Consider the following 19,406-nt stretch of genomic DNA (forward strand, 5'->3'; position numbering starts at 1 on the left):
AAGCTCTGATTTTTTTTTATATAAATGAAGTATGTGTAATGATTTCAGTTTATTTTATTATGTAAGTGACACATTAAAAAAGAAACAATGGAACATATTATAGAAAAAGTAAATTCTATAAAAACAATTCAGAAAATTTACCACCACGTCCAAAAGTATATTCTAAATTTGTCAACTCCCATGTTAAAGGTTAATCATTACATTTAGGAAATGACCAAAGATATCACCCATTTTGTTTATCCATATGCCTTCACGTGCTTCGAATAAATTAAATGTCCCCTTATATACTTATCTTTACGCGATTGGGAAAGTTGTTTGTGTACACACACGTTCTTTTGAACACGATCAGTCTCGATACAAAAAAATCGAAACAATTCTTTGGTGTGTCATGAAAAATGCATTAATTCGACGGGCCGTTGCTTTTAAATTCAAATTGGTGCGATAATTTGTAACTTACTTTGGGAAAAGTGGAACAATAAACTTAAATGACATTTGGATACATTTTTTACATCGAATGCGTGAGAAATAGGTTTATTTAATAGCATTAGCTATGTTCCGCGTCTAATAAAAGTAATTTGTAATACTTCCTGTAATTTAACACTCGTTATTATTTTTGTAACAAACATTTTTTTCGAAAGTAAAACATGGCTTTATATTTAAGTTGTGTGTCCAATATACTGAATTTGTCCTATTTTACTTAATTTGGTCATTTGAACTGACAGTATTTAAATTGTCAGTTAGAAAAATACGTGTTTATTGAAAACTTTTATCTTTCAGACGTTGACATTATATATCTGCATGTGATTCATTACACAGCATTTTAGGTATTTGTTTTGGAACATTAAAAAACCTATTTTGGTATGTATTGAACGATAATATTCCCCTGAAGTTCAAAACGTATAATGTGATCGCTTTAGTAAATATTTTTCGGGGATTTCTGTATGGTAACATTTGATATAATATTAATATATAATCCTACCTTGTATAATTGTACCATGGATAGACCGGTTAAAATTTAAAAGTGTTGCCATTATTAATTTCCCAAATGAGACTACTATCCACAATTATGCCATGCTACTTTCATTATGTTTGTAACTTAAACAAATTATGATTTGCGACCCTATAAAGTATAGGTTTTTGATCCTATGACGACTCAGTAATGTCCGCCCTTCCGCGTATCTGTTGTAATCACACTATCTTCCGAAGGCATATAGAAATTTTGTACACAAATGTCTTTTGACTGAAGTCGTGTCAAGTTCGGTCGATGTTTAGGTATTGTCCGACATAACGGTATACCCAAGTTACAGTTTATTAAGCCGAATTTGGTAATTTTTAAATTCTAATTGAGTAAAAATGTTGTTATTTCGTTTGCAACACGTCGAAGTATTCGTCGAAGACCACATACAGTAGATATATTCTTGATCAAAATAAAATTATATGTAGATTAACCATATTCGTCTGACTATTGAAATAACAATAGAATTCGCAATATCAAAACTATAGCACCAAAAATTGCAAAGATAATAAATGCCGCATAACTGTTTTTCAAAATAAACATATCGTGTTGGTTTTTTCAATTTTTTCAATAAAAGTCGATTTTTAAACCTTTCGATTTTTTCATTTGACTAAAAAGTTGATTTTTCGATCTTTTGATTTTGTCAAAACTGTTCGAAATCGATTTGATTTCGAAATAATTAAAGTCAACAGATAAATTAAGATCTGGAATGTGTAATTTTTGGGCAATTTGTGCTTTGCGATAACAAACCAAGTATTTATAAAGAAAATCGAAGGTTTCAATACATAGTGGTAGTTCATCACGGATGAAGACTGCAAAACAACATAACTTCGTTTAAATCAACAAATTGTTAGATAAGTAAAAAAAAACTCCAATTTATAGTTGGATATAACTTCAAGAACAGAGCGTAGACGAGCTGTGGTAACAGGTCTACATACCAGAAAACCGCGAAGAAAGTTATTTATATCCCGAAAAGAATCCGAAAGCCATGTTGGCTTTTGCAAAATCAATCGAAATCCGGCTCAGTAGATAAATATTATGAATTAAAATTTATTATTTAAGTCTCAAACCCAAACAAATTTGCTGTGAGAAGGCCTAAAAAGTAAAGGCTCGGGCCTCTGTATTGCAAGGATTGTTTACAGAAATGTGTTGGAAAACGGAATGGTTCCCTTCGCTTAATACCATAGACAGACGACAGCCTTAATTTGCATTAAAAATTTCTTAATTTGAATTAATATTTACCCCCGACAGACGAGAGTTCCTGCATTTACGAAACAGTTTTTTGCTTCAAAACAATTGTTTGTCTGTGTGTAGGATGAAATTTTTTTACATCTGTTTCGATATTTTTCGGGATTACATCTTTAGAAAATAGATACATGACATAATGGAGGAATAGCAACTATGATCATAGCTAAAGAGGTCCCAATTTAAGAAATGGTTGAAATTTGCCTTCATTTCTTAGTTTTATTTTCATAAATAAAAATATATTTGACAAGAAACAATTAATTTTCGACAGCATTGCCATATTGAAATTGCCTAATTCAGTATAAATTCAGTTTGATTTTGTGCATTAACAACACATAAAAATGAGGATAATGTACAAATTAATTTGAATTAAGGCTGTTAATGCAAATTAAGGCTGTCGTCTGTCTAGGCTATAAGAAAATATACAATATATATATATATATATATAACCTCAAACTTACATCGAAACATGTCGAGAATTGGTTGCAGGAGTAAAAATAAGGGTTTTTTTAACGGTCAGCACAATCAAAAAAGAGTTTCACAAACAAACAGACATAACCTCTTCGCAAAGGTTCAGGAAGCGAGGAATAGTATACCCTAGGATCAAATTGAGCATTTTATTTATTAAATGCCGCGTATGTGTGCTGCCGTAATGTAAAATAATGGTGATGATGTCGATTAACTAAGCAGAAAATTATTTTTAATGAATAAAATAAATTACCTATTTATTTATAAAAAAAAACACTTTCATTATAACTTTGTTTTCAAAAAAGTTACAGGACATATATTGAGTTTGCAATTTTAGTTACTTTAGTTTTGGCCAGCAGTCTATATCTAAATCTGAACATTTTTTCCATTTCAATAGGTTTGTCCCTGAGCCAAATAAATGGGCTGAACCAAATCTCATCTCATTTGGATCATAAATGCGACCTGTAATTTGTATAAAATTTGACATGAACTGACAGACGGACGGACATGCATAATCGACTCCAAAAGTGATTCTATGCATATTCTCAAAAGTAACCATGGGGCTATCTCGTTTCCTTTTGTCTGTGCAACAAAAACATGTGCACAAAGACATGATAGCCTGTACCACAGTATGGTGAAGGGTATAAAAACGAAGATGATGTAGATGCATAACAATGATTTAAGGCTTTGGAACATAGCAACATATTATACTTAATTTTTTTGGGGTAATGTATTTAGTTTACCAAAAAATATTAAGTTGACTTGGCAACCCATTTCTTTTTTCTCACATAATGAGCAGCAGCTCCACAAAAAATCTATATTTTTTTCATAACAATGGGAGTTTATACAGTAACTACGTAATGATATGAATAATACAAACCTTTAATAGATTTGATCCCACTCACCGTAACTGACAGGTAAAACAAAAAATAATAACAGAAACAATAAGACCACAAAACAAAAAACACCGACAAATAAACAACACACGAAAGAACAACAAAATAAACTGTTCCAAACTGTAGAGTGGGGGGCAGCAGCACCAGCACCACGTTAGTTCACTCACTCTCCCACAATTCACTAGCGAGAGACTTAATCAGCCGATATACGGCAGACTACTCAACAGAGTTCCGCTAACCATCCAGTTGTTCGGTCAGTGGTTGTTTGAGTCGGTCGATTGGTCGTTGTATCATTTCGAGGTATGTGCCGCTCCGTTGCAATCTAATATCGCGTCGCCTGTGAAATGGGGGGAAATTTTTAGAATTTTTAGCAGTGGTGCTTCAATGTGAAGTGTTTTCAGTTTGAATAAAAAAAAACCAAATGTCATTCATATTTGTGAAAATTCATTCATTTTACAAGTTTCGTTCGGAAAACTACATACAAATCGGCAGAATAACAAGAACAAGCAACAATCCCAACTGCTGCTGAAGAACAAGAGTGTATCCAATTGGAATTATCGATTAAACAAAATAATCGTCAATAAACTATTACAAATACGTTCATCGTTCCTATATATCCGGCCAATCTGGTATCGTGATATATTTAAAAGGGTTCAAAATAATTTGAAAGTGTGAGAAAAGCAATTAATGCAAAATAAAGCTGTGAGATTAACAAAGAAATTACCTTTACCCTCATCATCGCCCCACATTTTAAGCATGGATTATTTACAAAGCCTGTATGCCCGCATTATGGGTATTAATTTTCAAGAGATTGGTTCTTTGGGCTTCTCATCCAATGACTCCATGTAAGTTTCCGCCAGTGTTCTTCTTCAAGTGACTTTTATTTTTGTTCTTTACCTTGGCAAATGATGTAATAGCGGCAAACAATTTTTAATGTTTTCTTGTTTCTTGTGTTTTTCATATCTGCTTGGCTGGCTGTTTTGTTTTTTGCCGATTCTCTACATAACAAATGGCAACAAAAACAACTGAATTTTATTCAGACCACGCAAAGTTGTTGCCTTTGGCAATGTTCTACTCGACCAGACGGCCCATTTGACTGACACCCAATTGTTGGAACGTTACAAATTATCTTTAAATACCAGAGCAGAATTAGATGTGGAGACCTTAACGAAAGTGACGACCGAAGCCATTAGTAACAATAAGTAAGTAATGCCTTTTGATTTCATTAATGTTGTCATTTTTTGATATTTTAAGTGCTCTTCCCTTTATTTTAGCAACCAACATGAGGATCCCCATCTGGGCGGTTCGGCCTTAAACACCGTACGTATACTCAAACGTTTGGGCACTGAGGCAATGTTTTTTGGTGCCGTCGGTGATGATAAAAATTCCGTAATTGTTGAGGATCTATTGAAAAAGGATGGCATGGATAATATGTAAGTGAAAAATAAACACGAAATGTAGACCATATTGGGTGTCCCACTTTTAAAATTAGACACATGTAAAACTAAATAAGACGTTAGTCTCGCATGAGTGAGCTTTTTATAAAATTCGTGAAGAAAAATGTATTTTTTTGAAAATAACTTCGTTCCAACGGTAACAATAATGGTGTTGAAACAGTGCTTCCTGCTACACAATCGACTGAAAAACTGGTTTGAAAATATAAATGAAAAGTCGTTTTTGAGATAAATATTTGTTCCATCTTTAAAATTTTGAGAGGGTTATCCATTTCGTGGTTTCAAAATTAATCGTAAATATATTTTTTTATAATTACGACAGAGAATGCAATATATAAGATAGAGAACTGAGAAGTTTGCACAGACATTTCTAGTACTCCTAGGATGTTTGGTATTGCAAATGGTATATATCGGTCCACGTTTTTGTGTAGGCCCATATATAAGGTTCAAAAATGTGTCTATAAAAAAATATCGAATATTGGGGGTAAGGCACGTTTTTCAACCGAATTTGTTGCAATATGGTATTTGGGGTTTTGGGTAAAAATATTAATATTGACCCAAATTTCAGGGTAGCCCCCATATAACGGTACCTCCCAATATTCGGTGTTTAGGGGATTTTGGACATTTTTGACAGGTTTTTCCACAAAATAGGTTGTAATATGGTACTTTGGGTTCTCATTGAATAGTACATCTCCGTACTAAAAATTATTAATATTGTCCCATGTTTCAGGGTAGCCCCCATATATCGGCACCCCCAGTATTCAGTATTATGTAACGTCTAAGAGTAGCCCCCATAAGATACCCCCAAAATGGCGATTTTTGAAACGTTTCTTCAATAAAATTGGCTGTAATTTGATATTTTGGGTTCTCAGAAATGTAGCCCCATTATTAGATATTCTGAGAATTTCAATCATATTTTTCTCACGTATTTTATGATATGTTCAAGTCCCTTTCATAAGATTAATTAGTTTTAGATATTTTGATTCTCATCCTCATATAAAAAGTTGGGCCGGTCCGAGCTTAACATGGGTTTTACTTGTTTATTAAAGAAAATATATCAATCACGACAGATTGAGCATGAAGAGATTTTATTTTGGCTAAAATAAACCCGAAGCATACATCAAGGATATCTTAAATATTTGTCAAACGGTTAAGTCGACATTATTCTATCCAGAAAACATTATTTTTTCTGAGGTAAAAACTATTTTGTACTTATAGATACATTACCTGATATATGGCAAAAGTATACCGCATTTCTTCTTTAAAGTTTTTCAAAGTCGAATGGGTCCTTTAGGTGAATTCTCAACTTTAAAGTTGTTGAAGACCCGTAGGTACTCTCCAGGTCAAAAACAGTGTGGAAAAACTAAAAAAATGTACCCCAAATTACCTTTTTGCTATCTACCATAAATTTAAATTTTTTAGTAATATACAGGTCAAAGTGGGAAAAAACCTTTGCAATTTGTAGCTGCATGTATGTATATATCGAAACTTTGATTTTTTTATATTACCTACGTGAACTCATTTTATTGCGAAAGCCTGACTTCATAACAAATTATTGCTGTATACTTCTGCAAAAGAACACAGCACTATGAGTAATGGTAATTCCAAAAGTACCTGATAATCTCCATCCATCTTTTTTAATGTAGTTATGAATAAAGAAAGAATCCATGTCCATGAGCTTAATGTCTTCCAATAAAATATTTATATCTTACACACATACCACTCATGTTGATAATATTTTACCCCAAGAGCTATAATCAGACCAACAGATTTAAATCTGTCATCATTGTTGAAAGTACTTAACATAAACGTCATTCCCAACAAATCTGTTTTTGTCTGTTGCTGCTGCTTTCTGTTTACATTACTGGAGTAGTTAGTAATGGGGTGAGTGTATCACAGGTTCTTTGTTTAAACCAAAACAGACTATGACACTTTTTTCGAAAAAAAAAACAATAAAAAAAGTATCCTATTCTATTTTGGAAATGATGATATCATGACTAATTAATCTACGGGAATCATAAAAATTTTCAAGACTGACATTTGTTTGTCTAAAATATCAAATCTTTTACTTCCTAATTATAATCATAGTCATTAAAAATTGTATAAGGTAACATTTCCATTTCGGATTTATTTACTTCTTTATCTGACTATGGTGCGAAAACTCACTAAACAAACAACCATATTTTGTGTATAGAGCTTTGATTTGTTTTGTATAAAATCCCTGTATGCGAATAACTTTCCATGACCTTATTTTTTTTGGCAATTGTGGTAAACAAAGAAGTTCGAAACGAACAAAGGGATTATAAATGTAAATACATACATATTTTCAAAAGTGGGAAACAAAAAAATGTAAACAGTTTACAGATACAGGCAAAGCAACCCCCTTACGAAAAATTGTCTATATAGGTCAATGTTGTTTTTCACAAGTCCGCTATATAGGAGTCATAAGGTAAATTGGCTGTATTACAATTACAAAATTTAAAATCATTTGACCTCGCAATATTTAAGAATTTTGTACATACAATGCTTCTACTTATATGATGTTTGGTATTGAAAATGGGACACATCGGTCTACTTTTGGAATAAACCTATATAACGGAATCCCTAATATTTTGAAGCGTTTGGTATTTTTGGTACATACTTACCTAAAATAAACTGTCACTATTGGGTCCACTTTTTTGATTAGCATTATATAACCTTCATTCGGTATTTTGGGCGCGTTTTTCAATCGAATATACTTCATGTTAATATTTTGAATTCTCATTGAATAATAAAAAATATACATTTATTTCCAATTTTCGGTATTTTGAAGGTTTTAGCCGCATTCTCCCTTTGAAGTGGCTGAATTGGCATTCCGGCTTCTTGTACGGTAAAACACATTTATCCAGAAAAAAGCTCTACATAGGTTTAAGTTTGGACATATCCCCATATAAAGGTTTCGTCCCACTTACGTACCTTAAATGATGGGAAAAATGTGCCTCATCGAAGTATTGGTTTTATACCCCATGTTTCTTTGGACCAAACCCGTTTCAGACAATTTGGAGTCGATTTACAAATGCCGCTCCGTCAGTCTGTCTGTCTGGCCGGCAGGATCGCAAGATAAATCTCAAAGGGAGTAACCGATTTCATCCAATCTATACACATTGTAATATTTCTACCAAACTTAGTTCAAATTCGAAGATGGGGAATATCAGTCCAAACCTTCTGGTACCTCCCTCACAAACTAGTGTTAAACATTAATTTTATAAGATCATGCGAAAGGACTATCCGATTATAACCAAAGTTTGTACAACATATTATCTTTACCAAAACTAAATGAAGTTCGAAGATGGGACCCATTGGTCCACACCTTCTGGTACCTCCCCCACAAATGGTCAACATTTTCAATATTTAAAAAATCCAATATCAGGCGAATTGAATGTCCGATTTTAACCAAAGTTTGTACAATATTATATAAAATTTTAAATTTTATTTAAAGCGAATTGATTACCCGATTTGATCAACATTAAATCCGAAATCAATTTGATAAAAACATATACCTTATATAAAACGAATAATAAAACTTGTGTGTAACTACGCGTATGTATCTGTCGCCAACACCGACTGACACTTTTTTACTTGTTTATAAAATTAATCAAATGTATGAAAGAATATGTAAATGCACGAATCCTCATAAACTCTCACTATTCCAGGAAATTTGTCCCAGAGAGTCGTTCTGTCTGCCACAACTTATATTCCATACACAATGACTGATTTCAATATTTAAGTCCAGAAAAATTCGATTTGTATACCATGTTTCAACCATAATATAGTAATTTGTTGGATACTCCATAATAAATATGGTTTCGATGTCAACTTGCTAAAATGCGTTATTGCAAATACCGTTAAAGTGCAAATTGTTTATGTCCACATTTATTTAGTTAACTACAAGGCCTGATGCGGGACTTTACCTTTTATTATTTGAGTGTAATTTTTTGGATTTTGGATAATTCATTCTCATTATTCAATTATCTTATCTTCTGCCAGGTAGCTCCAAATGATTGCTTGTTTTATTATTAAATTATTCAGTAACCTGTGATTTGTTTTGCATTAAGTCAGTGTCTTGCAACGAAGGGTGAAAGGAATTCCGCTTGCTTATTTAACTCCACAACCCAACGAGATGAAGTCATAAGAGTCTTGAATTGATCAAAAACACAAAATATAGCAGAGGTTTCAAATATAGTATGTATATTTAAAATATTTATATATGGATATTTAAAGTATTTATATTTTTCACATCGTTGCTGCTACATGCATATATAATGACATATCGGTCAACTGATTGATATGACCTCTTCATGACGGTCCGTTATTCGTTATATTTAAGGTTTTGAAGATTTTAACCTGCCATAGAAAAAGGCTGTAATTTCTTAAAATACACTTTTAAGCAGAAAAATTCCTATATTGTTAAGAAATTAATTCGATTTTATCAAAATACACAACCCGTTGTTTGCTTAGAGGCTAAACATATTTATAAACAAATACAAAATGTCAGTCGGTATTGTCGACAGGTGTTGTATACCCTCAGTCTATGGTTTTCAGAGGTCTATAGAATTTTTATCTAGTGTCGAGATTGTGGAGGAGGAACAGATTGTGGGAACGAATCATAGGTTATGGATCTATATGGGAAATTACAAAATTCTTTTAAAATTCCATTAAAAAAATTTTGAAAAAATTTTTTGCGAGCACATTTAGATTTTTGGTACATAGGTTAAGAAAAATATGCTAATTCGAAATCTGTTCGCGTTCGCAAATTCGGATGCTGCGCACATAAGTTATAGCGGTTTTAAATCTTGTATTTTAAATATAAATTAAATGGATTCCTATTCGTTGTAATTCGCGAATTTCTTCACAAATGTTTAAACACCATTGTTTTCTTTGCATACTAGTCAAATCACACTGAAATACGGTTTAATAGTTGCGAAAAACAAATAGAAACATGAAGATATCGGAAAATAAAATAAATTAATTTTTGAATTAAAACAATTTTTTTTTGAATTTTCGATTTTTTAGTATGGTTAAGAGGATACGGTTTTGCCTTAATATTCTAAAATATACGACGCTTTCTTCTGCAAATTCTTTTAGATGATTGTTAAATATCGGTAGATTCATCTGATAAGAGTTTCGACGTCATTAATGGCTAAATATATTGCACTTACAATACATAAAAATGATCAATATTGAAAAGCTTGCAATTCGCGAATTAGTTGAAATCAGTTGATGCGCATGCGATTTTCGTATAAACCGAATCAATGTCTTTCAATAATTATTAATTTTTCGATGTTTAATTTAGCGGTCAAAGTGTGCCACTCGATGCACTTTACTATGCAAAAACCCTAAAAATGGCTAAAAATCACGCAACGTACATACGATTTTTATGCGCATCCGACTTCAGTAATCTCCTATGAAAATACGCAAAAGCACACCTATTTTAAAAGGATCGGTTAAGAACCGCGGATGTGCCTCCACAATCAATTTTGGATAAAATACGCATATTATTCGCGTATCGATGTATTTTTGACATATTTCCACACAGATTCGCGAATTTGACAATACAAGCATAAATGCATGTAAAATTAATTCGAAGAAAACCGGGATTATTTTCGCGAATTTGTCAAAATAAGTTTTTGCAGTTTTTCCCACATTCAAGGTACCTATATCCGCCGTTTTATTGGACGGAAGTGAACATGGATGGGCTCATTAGATCCGGCACGTAAAAAAACTAAAATCACGGGGTTCCATGGAATTTGAATGGACTTTCATAATTTTAGACTCAAAAAATATGTTTTTTATAAAAATTTACGCACCAAATTTTTGTCGTTGGGACCCAATTGCAAAGAAGCTACAGTGAGCACATTCCTGAGATATACACTAAACGAAGCAAAATCACGAGTTATACAATCCTATAATTAGGTTATTCTATTATCTGGATGCGCATCCTAATTATAAGAAAAATTCAAAAAACACGGAAAATCCGGCTTCAAAATGTCAGCATCCATTTTGGGTGGATGTAGTGATTATATCGAAAATTCATACATTAGGACCATATTGTCCATGGGGTATTCTGCAACATAGTCACTGATCACATGTGTGTGAGTTTAGCCACAAATCGGGAACGAACCCAAAAAAACTCGTTGGCTTCAACACATTTTCACCCATTTTTTACATTACCACCATCACAGCTTCCACGCAACTTATTATTTATTACCAATATTTTAAGATTTTGACAAGAACACTTCATTTTATAGAATTGAATTTAAATTATATGCAATATGTTTATAATTCGCGAGTTATAACCTTGCAAACCTCAGCTTCAAGGAATTTAAAAGGTTTTTGTAATTTCCCATATATCCGATAATTGTATTCAATCTATATTTAGTATTAATATTAAGCTCTTCCGTGTGTAGACCAGGTTAGGTTGAAAAGAGGGGTGGTTGACACCACCACAAGTCCACTATTAAGCCTGTAAGTGACATGTTGTGCGCTTTAGAGAAGAAATGAATTTAGAAGGAGTCATCTTTGGATTTGATTGTACTAAACTTCTGGGAATTCTGTTTTGTTTGTGAAGTCCTTCAGTTTTGTTCAATTTACAACCCCTAAGGTCGGTTATTTCTCGAAATGTATCATTTACTAAGAATTGGGTTCAGTAGCTTGAAAAGGCTGGAAATGTTCTAACGTTTCATTGTCTTCTCCACGCGCTCTACGCCAGTTGCTTCCCTTTATTTATTATTTATGGTTTTTATATATTCTAATAGAGTTTTGGATTTAACTGTTTTAGAGTTTATAGTTTTTATGACTGCCACTATATTAATTATATCCTAACCAGAGTTTGCACTAAATCAGTTCAGACACTCCGTTATAGTTTGAACCTACGCCAGTATGATCGTGTTGGGATCTGGTTGCCGAAGTCAAATTTCGGTTTTCGGCTCTTTGATGAAAAATCCCAGTTCCGACTTTCCAGCTAGCTGGGAGTCATCAGTTACCAGGGGCGTGTTTGCTAGTGTTCCGCTATCCCATAAGTCCCTATCTGGTATCACAGTTTCACATGTTTCAGTTGTATTTGAGGATCCGATTGTGGACTGTATTACATATTTGTGTCCGGTGTCGGTCCACTGGTTCATAGCTTTAAGTTTTAAGCTGCGACGGCCGCTTCAAATTTAATTGGATGTCAATTGGAACTATATACACTATAGTCTCCAAAACTGTCGTTGGTGTTGTCCGTATTTTTCTACATACGCCTAGGCAGCATGTTCTGTGGACATTCTCTAACGATTTTACATGAAATGTTTTGTCCATGGCTTTCCATCAGAATGGCGACGTTTGGATTCGTCTAATAACGCTCTTATAAATCCAGGTATCATTTATTGATTGAAATCACATTTCGAGCCTACGGCTTTTCTACAGAAGGATCAGCAGCTGTGGGCTTTGTATACCCGTTCCTGTATGTGGTTTTTCATTCTAAGTTTCCTGTCTACGATTAAATGGCTATCACTGTGTTTTGAAAGATCTCCGTCTTGGTCAAATTTACGTTAAGGCCCCTCGGACTCGCCCAATTATAGACGATGTTTAACACCGTTTCAGGCTTCCTACATAACAAGTTAGGATTCTTTCCCCTCAGAAGTATTATAACGTCGTCTGCATAATAGACCGGTTCAAACCCTCTTCAGTTAAGGTCCTTAAGAGACTATTAATAGTGGTAACCCACAGCAGTGGTAATAAAACCCCCTTCCTGCAGTGTCCTTTGTCCTACTTTGTACCAGATATCAAAGAATTGACCATCAGTGGTGAGGTACCAGAAAGGGTGGGCCATTGGGTCGCATCTTCGGTCTTATGTAGGTTTGGTAAAAGTATTACAATTTGCAAATCGTTCATTTCATTCGCTTAATATAGCTTTGACAAATATTCAAAATGTTGACAACTTTTGGGGAGGTAACAAGAAGAGTTGACCGATGAGTCCCATCTGCGGAATTGATCTTATCTTGGTAAACATATAATGTGTAAAGTTTAGATAAAATTTGAATAAGATTTACAAATTTTCAAAATTTTGACCCTGAGGGCATAAAAAGGTCATATCAGTATAAGATCTAGTAACATTATTATTAAAATTGGCAGTCCATTTAAGTTCATAGGATAGAAAATGCCGCTAGGCTGTACATTATTAATCAGATATGTTATCTTATTATAGTACATATATTCTTATGTTCCTTGATTTATTAATATATGTTTCCAGACTTTTATGTATATATATATGGGTGCGAGCCTAGATAAGAATAGATCTACAGCCCTATTTCCTATTCAGTTTATGCAATAAATCTGCTGTAAATGCTGCTATCATCCTTCCTAACAAAAACACAAATAGTAATAATGACTTGCATGGCATTATTACGCTGCACTTGATAGAATGGAAATCTTCCGTAATGTACTCCCACAACAAAGTAAATATGAGGACAGCCTACAAATATAATAAGCGAATTGTTTGCTCATAATTAAATGAGTTTTTGTTTTCTATGAGCTATTCTATTTCTAATTGTATTCAAATTTATAACAATGACATAGTATATCTCACTAATTTATTATTTTATCAACTTGTTTTTCTATTTTTATATTTGCAGTAATTACAGATTGCAAAAGGTAGCCGATACACCTACGGGCCGTTGTATTTGTTTGGTACACAAAGATTCATTGGCGTTGTACGCCAATATTGCAGCTTCGGCGAAATTCTCTGAGAACTTTTTGAGAAAAATTGAACAAGACGAGAAGGCGTTTTTCCTACGCAATGCCGGCAATAAACAGATCTTCTATATCGAAGGCTTCTTTGTGCCGCAGCGAGAGGAGGTGGTGACCTATGTGGTACGCAACTATATTCGTGGTAGACGACGTCTGGCACTGAATCTAAGTGCTCCCTATATTGTCGAAACGAATTACGAACAAATGTTGTATTTGGTCAAGAATGCATTTTTCATATTTGGCAACCGAGATGAATTTGAAACATTCCGCAAATGTTGGGGTGCCCAAAGTATTGATGATTTAGCTCTGGATCTGCTTAAAGAGAGTTCAACGCCGAAAATACTAATTATGACCAAAGGAGCTGAGGGAGTAACTCTGATAACAAATTATGAGGACGAATTCTCATCACCTGGCGAGATACGTTTTGAGAACTTCAATGTACCGCGTGTTGAAAATATTGTCGATACGACGGGTTGTGGTGATGCTTTTGCTGCTGCATTCCTACATGCCTGGTTGGAGAAACGTCCTTTGGGCGAATGTGTTCGAATGGCTGGTGATGTTGCGGCCAAAGTGGCAACACAAATTGGTTGTAATTTACCCTAAAATATCTAATTCTGCTGCTTATAAATGTATTTTGGTGCTGTGAGAAAATATTCATTGAAAATTGCTTGATTCCTGGTGAACCAACGTATTTTTGATTTTACAATTTTAATTTATTACTAGATTTAATAATATTATGCACTGCTATTACAATAATTAGTGTTACTATTACATATCATTTGCATAACCATAATTTGAATCTCCATGCAATTATATACGTACATACATAGCATATAGTATTTATCACATTAGTTTTTCTATATTACCATTCATTCATTGCCGATTATTTATACGTTTTTAATAAAAAAGACTTAAATTTTATTTTTATAAACGATTTGAATGTTTTCGTTGAATATTTGTATTAATGAATTACTAGAGTAAATGTTAGAAAAGCGGAATATACATTCACAGAGATAATAAAAGCATATAGAAATGTCAAGTGTTGCGAAAAAGTTTCCTTCTTCGACAAGGAAATCCGCATTGAAAATCCTTTAGTTAGTATAGATTGGGAACAAATGGGGTACGCAAAACATCTAGACTATTCTGTGAATACGTCGATAGCGTAAACAAAGTATCTGAGGTCAAGAATTCATAACTTAACCGATATAGTGGTAAGCGATATATAGCATTTCCACATAAAATGAAACCTTTTACAAATTAAATGAACCCTTTTCCAAATTAAATGAAACCTTTTCCAAATTAAATGAAACCTTTTCCAAATTAAATAAACCCTTTTCCAAATTAAATGAACCCTTTTCCAAATTAAATGAAACCTTTTCCAATTGAAATGAAACCTTTTACAAATAGAATGAAACCTTTTACAAATAGAATGAAACTTTTTCCAAATTAAATGAAACCTTTATTCTTATCTAAGGAAATATAATATTTGCAGTAATTTTTAACCAATAATTGAAAATTAAATCAAAGAATAATAACAACTGTAGTTGTATGGCTATGTAATTAACATAAATATTCTTTAATTCGGTGTGATTTCATTTAATATCTTTACTACATAAAACTAAATAAATAGTAATACAAACTGGGGTATTTCTTGACATTTTAATAAATAAATATTTAAGAACAAGAATTGAATACCCGGTCCTAAATGCGAAATACATATTTGACTTAATAAATTGTTGACGATAAGGTAACTGCTTATCTTAATGAATTTTGGAACATTGAAGGAAAATAAGCGTGGAGGAAATAGAACTAAGTTGTTGACACCACATGTTTAGTCTGATCGAGTTCTATATAGAAAGTCAACCTGGAATTACCCTCAAAGCCATAAAAAATAAACAGTTGAGAGAACATGATATAAATATTTCCACAAGCTGCATAGAATATGGATTACGGAAATTAAAAATTACGTTGAAGATGGCCTCTATTGAAATAGAACGAAAGAATGACTCCAGAACATTAGGCTTGAGACAAAAATATGCTCAAGACTTTACAAAATGGATACCCCAACAAGGAGAAAAATTAATATTCATTGATGAGTGTGGATTTAATCTTCACATACGAAGAACCCAAGCCCGTTCAAAACAAGGAACAAGAGCACACATTGTGTTGCCTACGGTCAGAGGTCGTAATGTCTCTATAATTGCAGCAATAAACAACGCGGGAGTTGTACATCACACAATCGTTTCTAATTCCAGTGTCAATGCAGACAGATTTAAATTATTTATAGACATTTTTTTTTGAGAAAATCAATCCAGAGTTGGAAAATAACGCTCAAATACAAAAGCGACATGACATAAAAAATTTGATCGAATCCAAAAGATGCAACCTTAAATTCTTACCGCCTTATTCTCCAATGCTAAATCCAATCGAAAATGCATTTTCAAAAAAAAAAAATTATGTCCAAGAGCTGAGCTGTGTGACGTTTCAATGGAACATAACATTGTTGATGTAATCGAACGAAGTATTCAAAAGCTTACTCGGCAAGATTGTTCTAACTACGTTATGGACATGGTTTTGAAAATCCCACAAGCTGCAAGTCGGGAACCCCTTCATTAAGATAAGCAGTTACCTTATCGTCAACAATTTATTAAGTCAAATATGTATTTCGCATTTAGGACCGGGTATTCAATTCTTGTTCTTAAATATTTATTTATTAAAATGTCAAGAAATACCCCAGTTTGTATTACTATTTATTTAGTTTTATGTAGTAAAGATATTAAATGAAATCACACCGAATTAAAGAATATTTATGTTAATTACACAGCCATACAACTACAGTTGTTAATATTCTTTGATTTAATTTTCAAATATTGGTTTAAAATTACTGCAAATATTATATTTCCTTAGATAAGAATAAAGGTTTCATTTAATTTGGAAAAAGTTTCATTCTATTTGTAAAAGGTTTCATTCTATTTGTAAAAGGTTTCATTTCAATTGGAAAAGGTTTCATTTAATTTGGAAAAGGGTTCATTTTATTTGGAAAAGGGTTCATTTAATTTGGAAAAGGTTTCATTTAATTTGGAAAAGGTTTCATTTAATTTGGAAAAGGGTTCATTTAATTTGTAAAAGGTTTCATTTAATGTGGAAATGCTATAAATAGAAATATGCAGACAATTAACGCTCACTTCCCATCGGTAATGCCATCGGGAAACAAATAATTACTTGAGGTGATAAGAACTATGTAAATAGTCCACTAGATGTAATATAACAGATCCCTTCAAACATCCCTTCAATAATTAGTTTTTTAATTTCCACTAGTAACGGATAAATAAAAACATTAATAGTTTAAAAATTGAGAATTTAATAAAATGCTTTCGAAATGTTCCACTAGAGGTGGTCATTTGTCACTATAGGTGACTGTGGTGCGAATTTGCTATTTTCATGTATTCTTTGCAGAGATTTCAACTCTTCACAGTTGGTTGTTTGAAGTTGAGAATGGGTGAGAAGGATACAAGAAATCAGGAAATTGCCACAAAATGCTCCGCATCCCTTGTTGCACCCGTGCAAGGGGCTCGGCATGTTGAGGTTCCATTGATAATGCCATCGGGAAACAAATAATCGATAATCGCGAACGATCTCCAAGCAAGAAGAAGAAAACTAAATAACTTTGCAGCAAAAACAATCAATAATTGTTGTTTAAACAAATAAAATATGGTCAAAATGTTCATATTTATTGTTGTTCCTCTTTGTGCAACAAGAGCTTTCGGCTCTAAAACTACTCTGTAGATTTAGAAACCCCACAAGTCCATAGGCCTGTATCAGAACTTTTACAATGACAATAAAGAGAGAGATACCAAATGTAAGAATCAATGAAATAAAATTCAACCCAAAGCTTCTCTCCGTATAATACAATATAATTCAAAATTTTTTTTAAAAAATTAGTCAAACTACTAATCACTTTTGAATTTGGTTAAGATTTAGATATTGCTCCCATAAATAGTTTCGACCGATATTACAATATTGCACCAATGTCCCGTAGACGCAAACAGTTTACAGCGTACTGAATAGTATGTGTTAATGTTAGTTAAAATGAATTCAGATTTAGATAGAGATTTGACGAATTCTCAATAGTCTCAAATTTTGCATAAAATCTAGCCCCCATATAACGGAACATACTAATTTGCGGTAATTAAGAGATTTTTGGGTTTTTTAACCGATTCAGTTGGAGTTAAGTATTTTGTGGTCTCATTGGGTAACAAATCTCCCGTTTAAAAATTATATATAGATCTACTTTTTCGGGTAGCCAAATCTGCCTTCTAAAAATGATCAATATTGTTCCAATTTTTGGGGTATCCCCCATAAAAAGGTATTCAGATCTTGAGGATTTTTGACAAGTTGTTCGATCGTATTTCTTGTAATTTGGTATGTTTTCTTCTAATTTATTTTAGATTCCTATTACGTGACAAAAATTTTAATATTCACCCCATTTTGGGGGTAGTCCCTAGATAACTTCTTTTTTTATAAAAATAGTGAACTGATTGGTTTTCTCGTACTGAGGTTGTCCCTATATAACTGTATTCCACCATAGTATAGCGAATATTCTGAACTTGAAATTGTCCGTTTATACCCAATAAGGTATAAAACTCCGTCCGTCTGTACACCTGTTGGGATGGTCCATGTGACGAATATTTAGGTTTTCGACTGTCAAAAAGGTGTAAACGTCGAAAACGTCATATACCTGTATAAAATGTAATAAATGTAGTTAACGTCATTTATTTGAATATTATTACAATATACTGTTATTTTCAAGAGTATATATTATTTTTAATTTTATCTGACTATTCCTTACTAGAACTGATAAAAAATTTTAAACTTTTTGGGGAAGAAAATTTTGAAATTTGATATGAATTTTAGTAAAACCTATGTAATTTCGAAATTGATTAATGGAAATAGCTATTTTGTCAAAAACCTAATGGTTTTTGGTGGGTTTCCGACGTTTTTGACGTATGTCACTATTTCTGACGGACCATCTCTGGTTGTTATCTTACCACCTTACCAGGGTATTAAGATACAAAACTAAAAGATAAGATTCGAAAATTAGCTATATCTGTCCAAATTTTGCCATAACCCCACATCCAATTTTGGAAAATTCCTACCAGAGGTAATCAATATTGCTCCCCTATTTCGTATAGCCTCATATAACTATGAATTGAAGTATTTTGAGGATTTTTAGACAAATGTTCCAGCCTACTATACGTTATTAATCTTGTACCATTTTTGGAGTTTTAAAATTTTAGGAAAATCCTTATTATAATTTGTTGAAATTTGTATTGCGCGTGCACCTTTAAGTATATCCCATATATTCTGATTCCTCTGATTCTGATAAAACTCAGCGACTGTAATTAAAGCTAAACGTATATTTTTGTTGCAAAAATAAAGAAAACAAAGTGAACACATTTAGACCTTTGAATTTGTATCCCTTGGCTACTAAGTTTCCTGATATATATAACAATTGTAATATCGCACAGTGTCACGACGCGGCCAAAAATGGTCAAAACCAAG

General features: G+C 32.7%; 1 protein-coding gene across 1 annotated transcript; it reads left to right on the forward strand.

Annotated features, from left to right (window-relative positions):
* The first annotated feature begins 4,306 nt into the window (after positions 1–4,306).
* LOC133338647 (adenosine kinase) lies at positions 4,307–14,447 on the forward strand. Its single transcript, XM_061546817.1, is given in 4 exon segments — positions 4,307–4,469; positions 4,665–4,830; positions 4,912–5,057; positions 13,730–14,447. Coding segments are annotated over 4 exon segments (1,188 nt in total). The 5' UTR covers positions 4,307–4,311.
* The last annotated feature ends 4,959 nt before the right edge of the window (positions 14,448–19,406 follow it).

Source organism: Musca vetustissima, unplaced genomic scaffold, assembly GCF_032173495.1.
Source record: "Musca vetustissima isolate MV318-11 ecotype Yass unplaced genomic scaffold, APGP_CSIRO_Mvet_v1 utg1743, whole genome shotgun sequence".
Taxonomy (NCBI): domain Eukaryota; kingdom Metazoa; phylum Arthropoda; class Insecta; order Diptera; family Muscidae; genus Musca; species Musca vetustissima.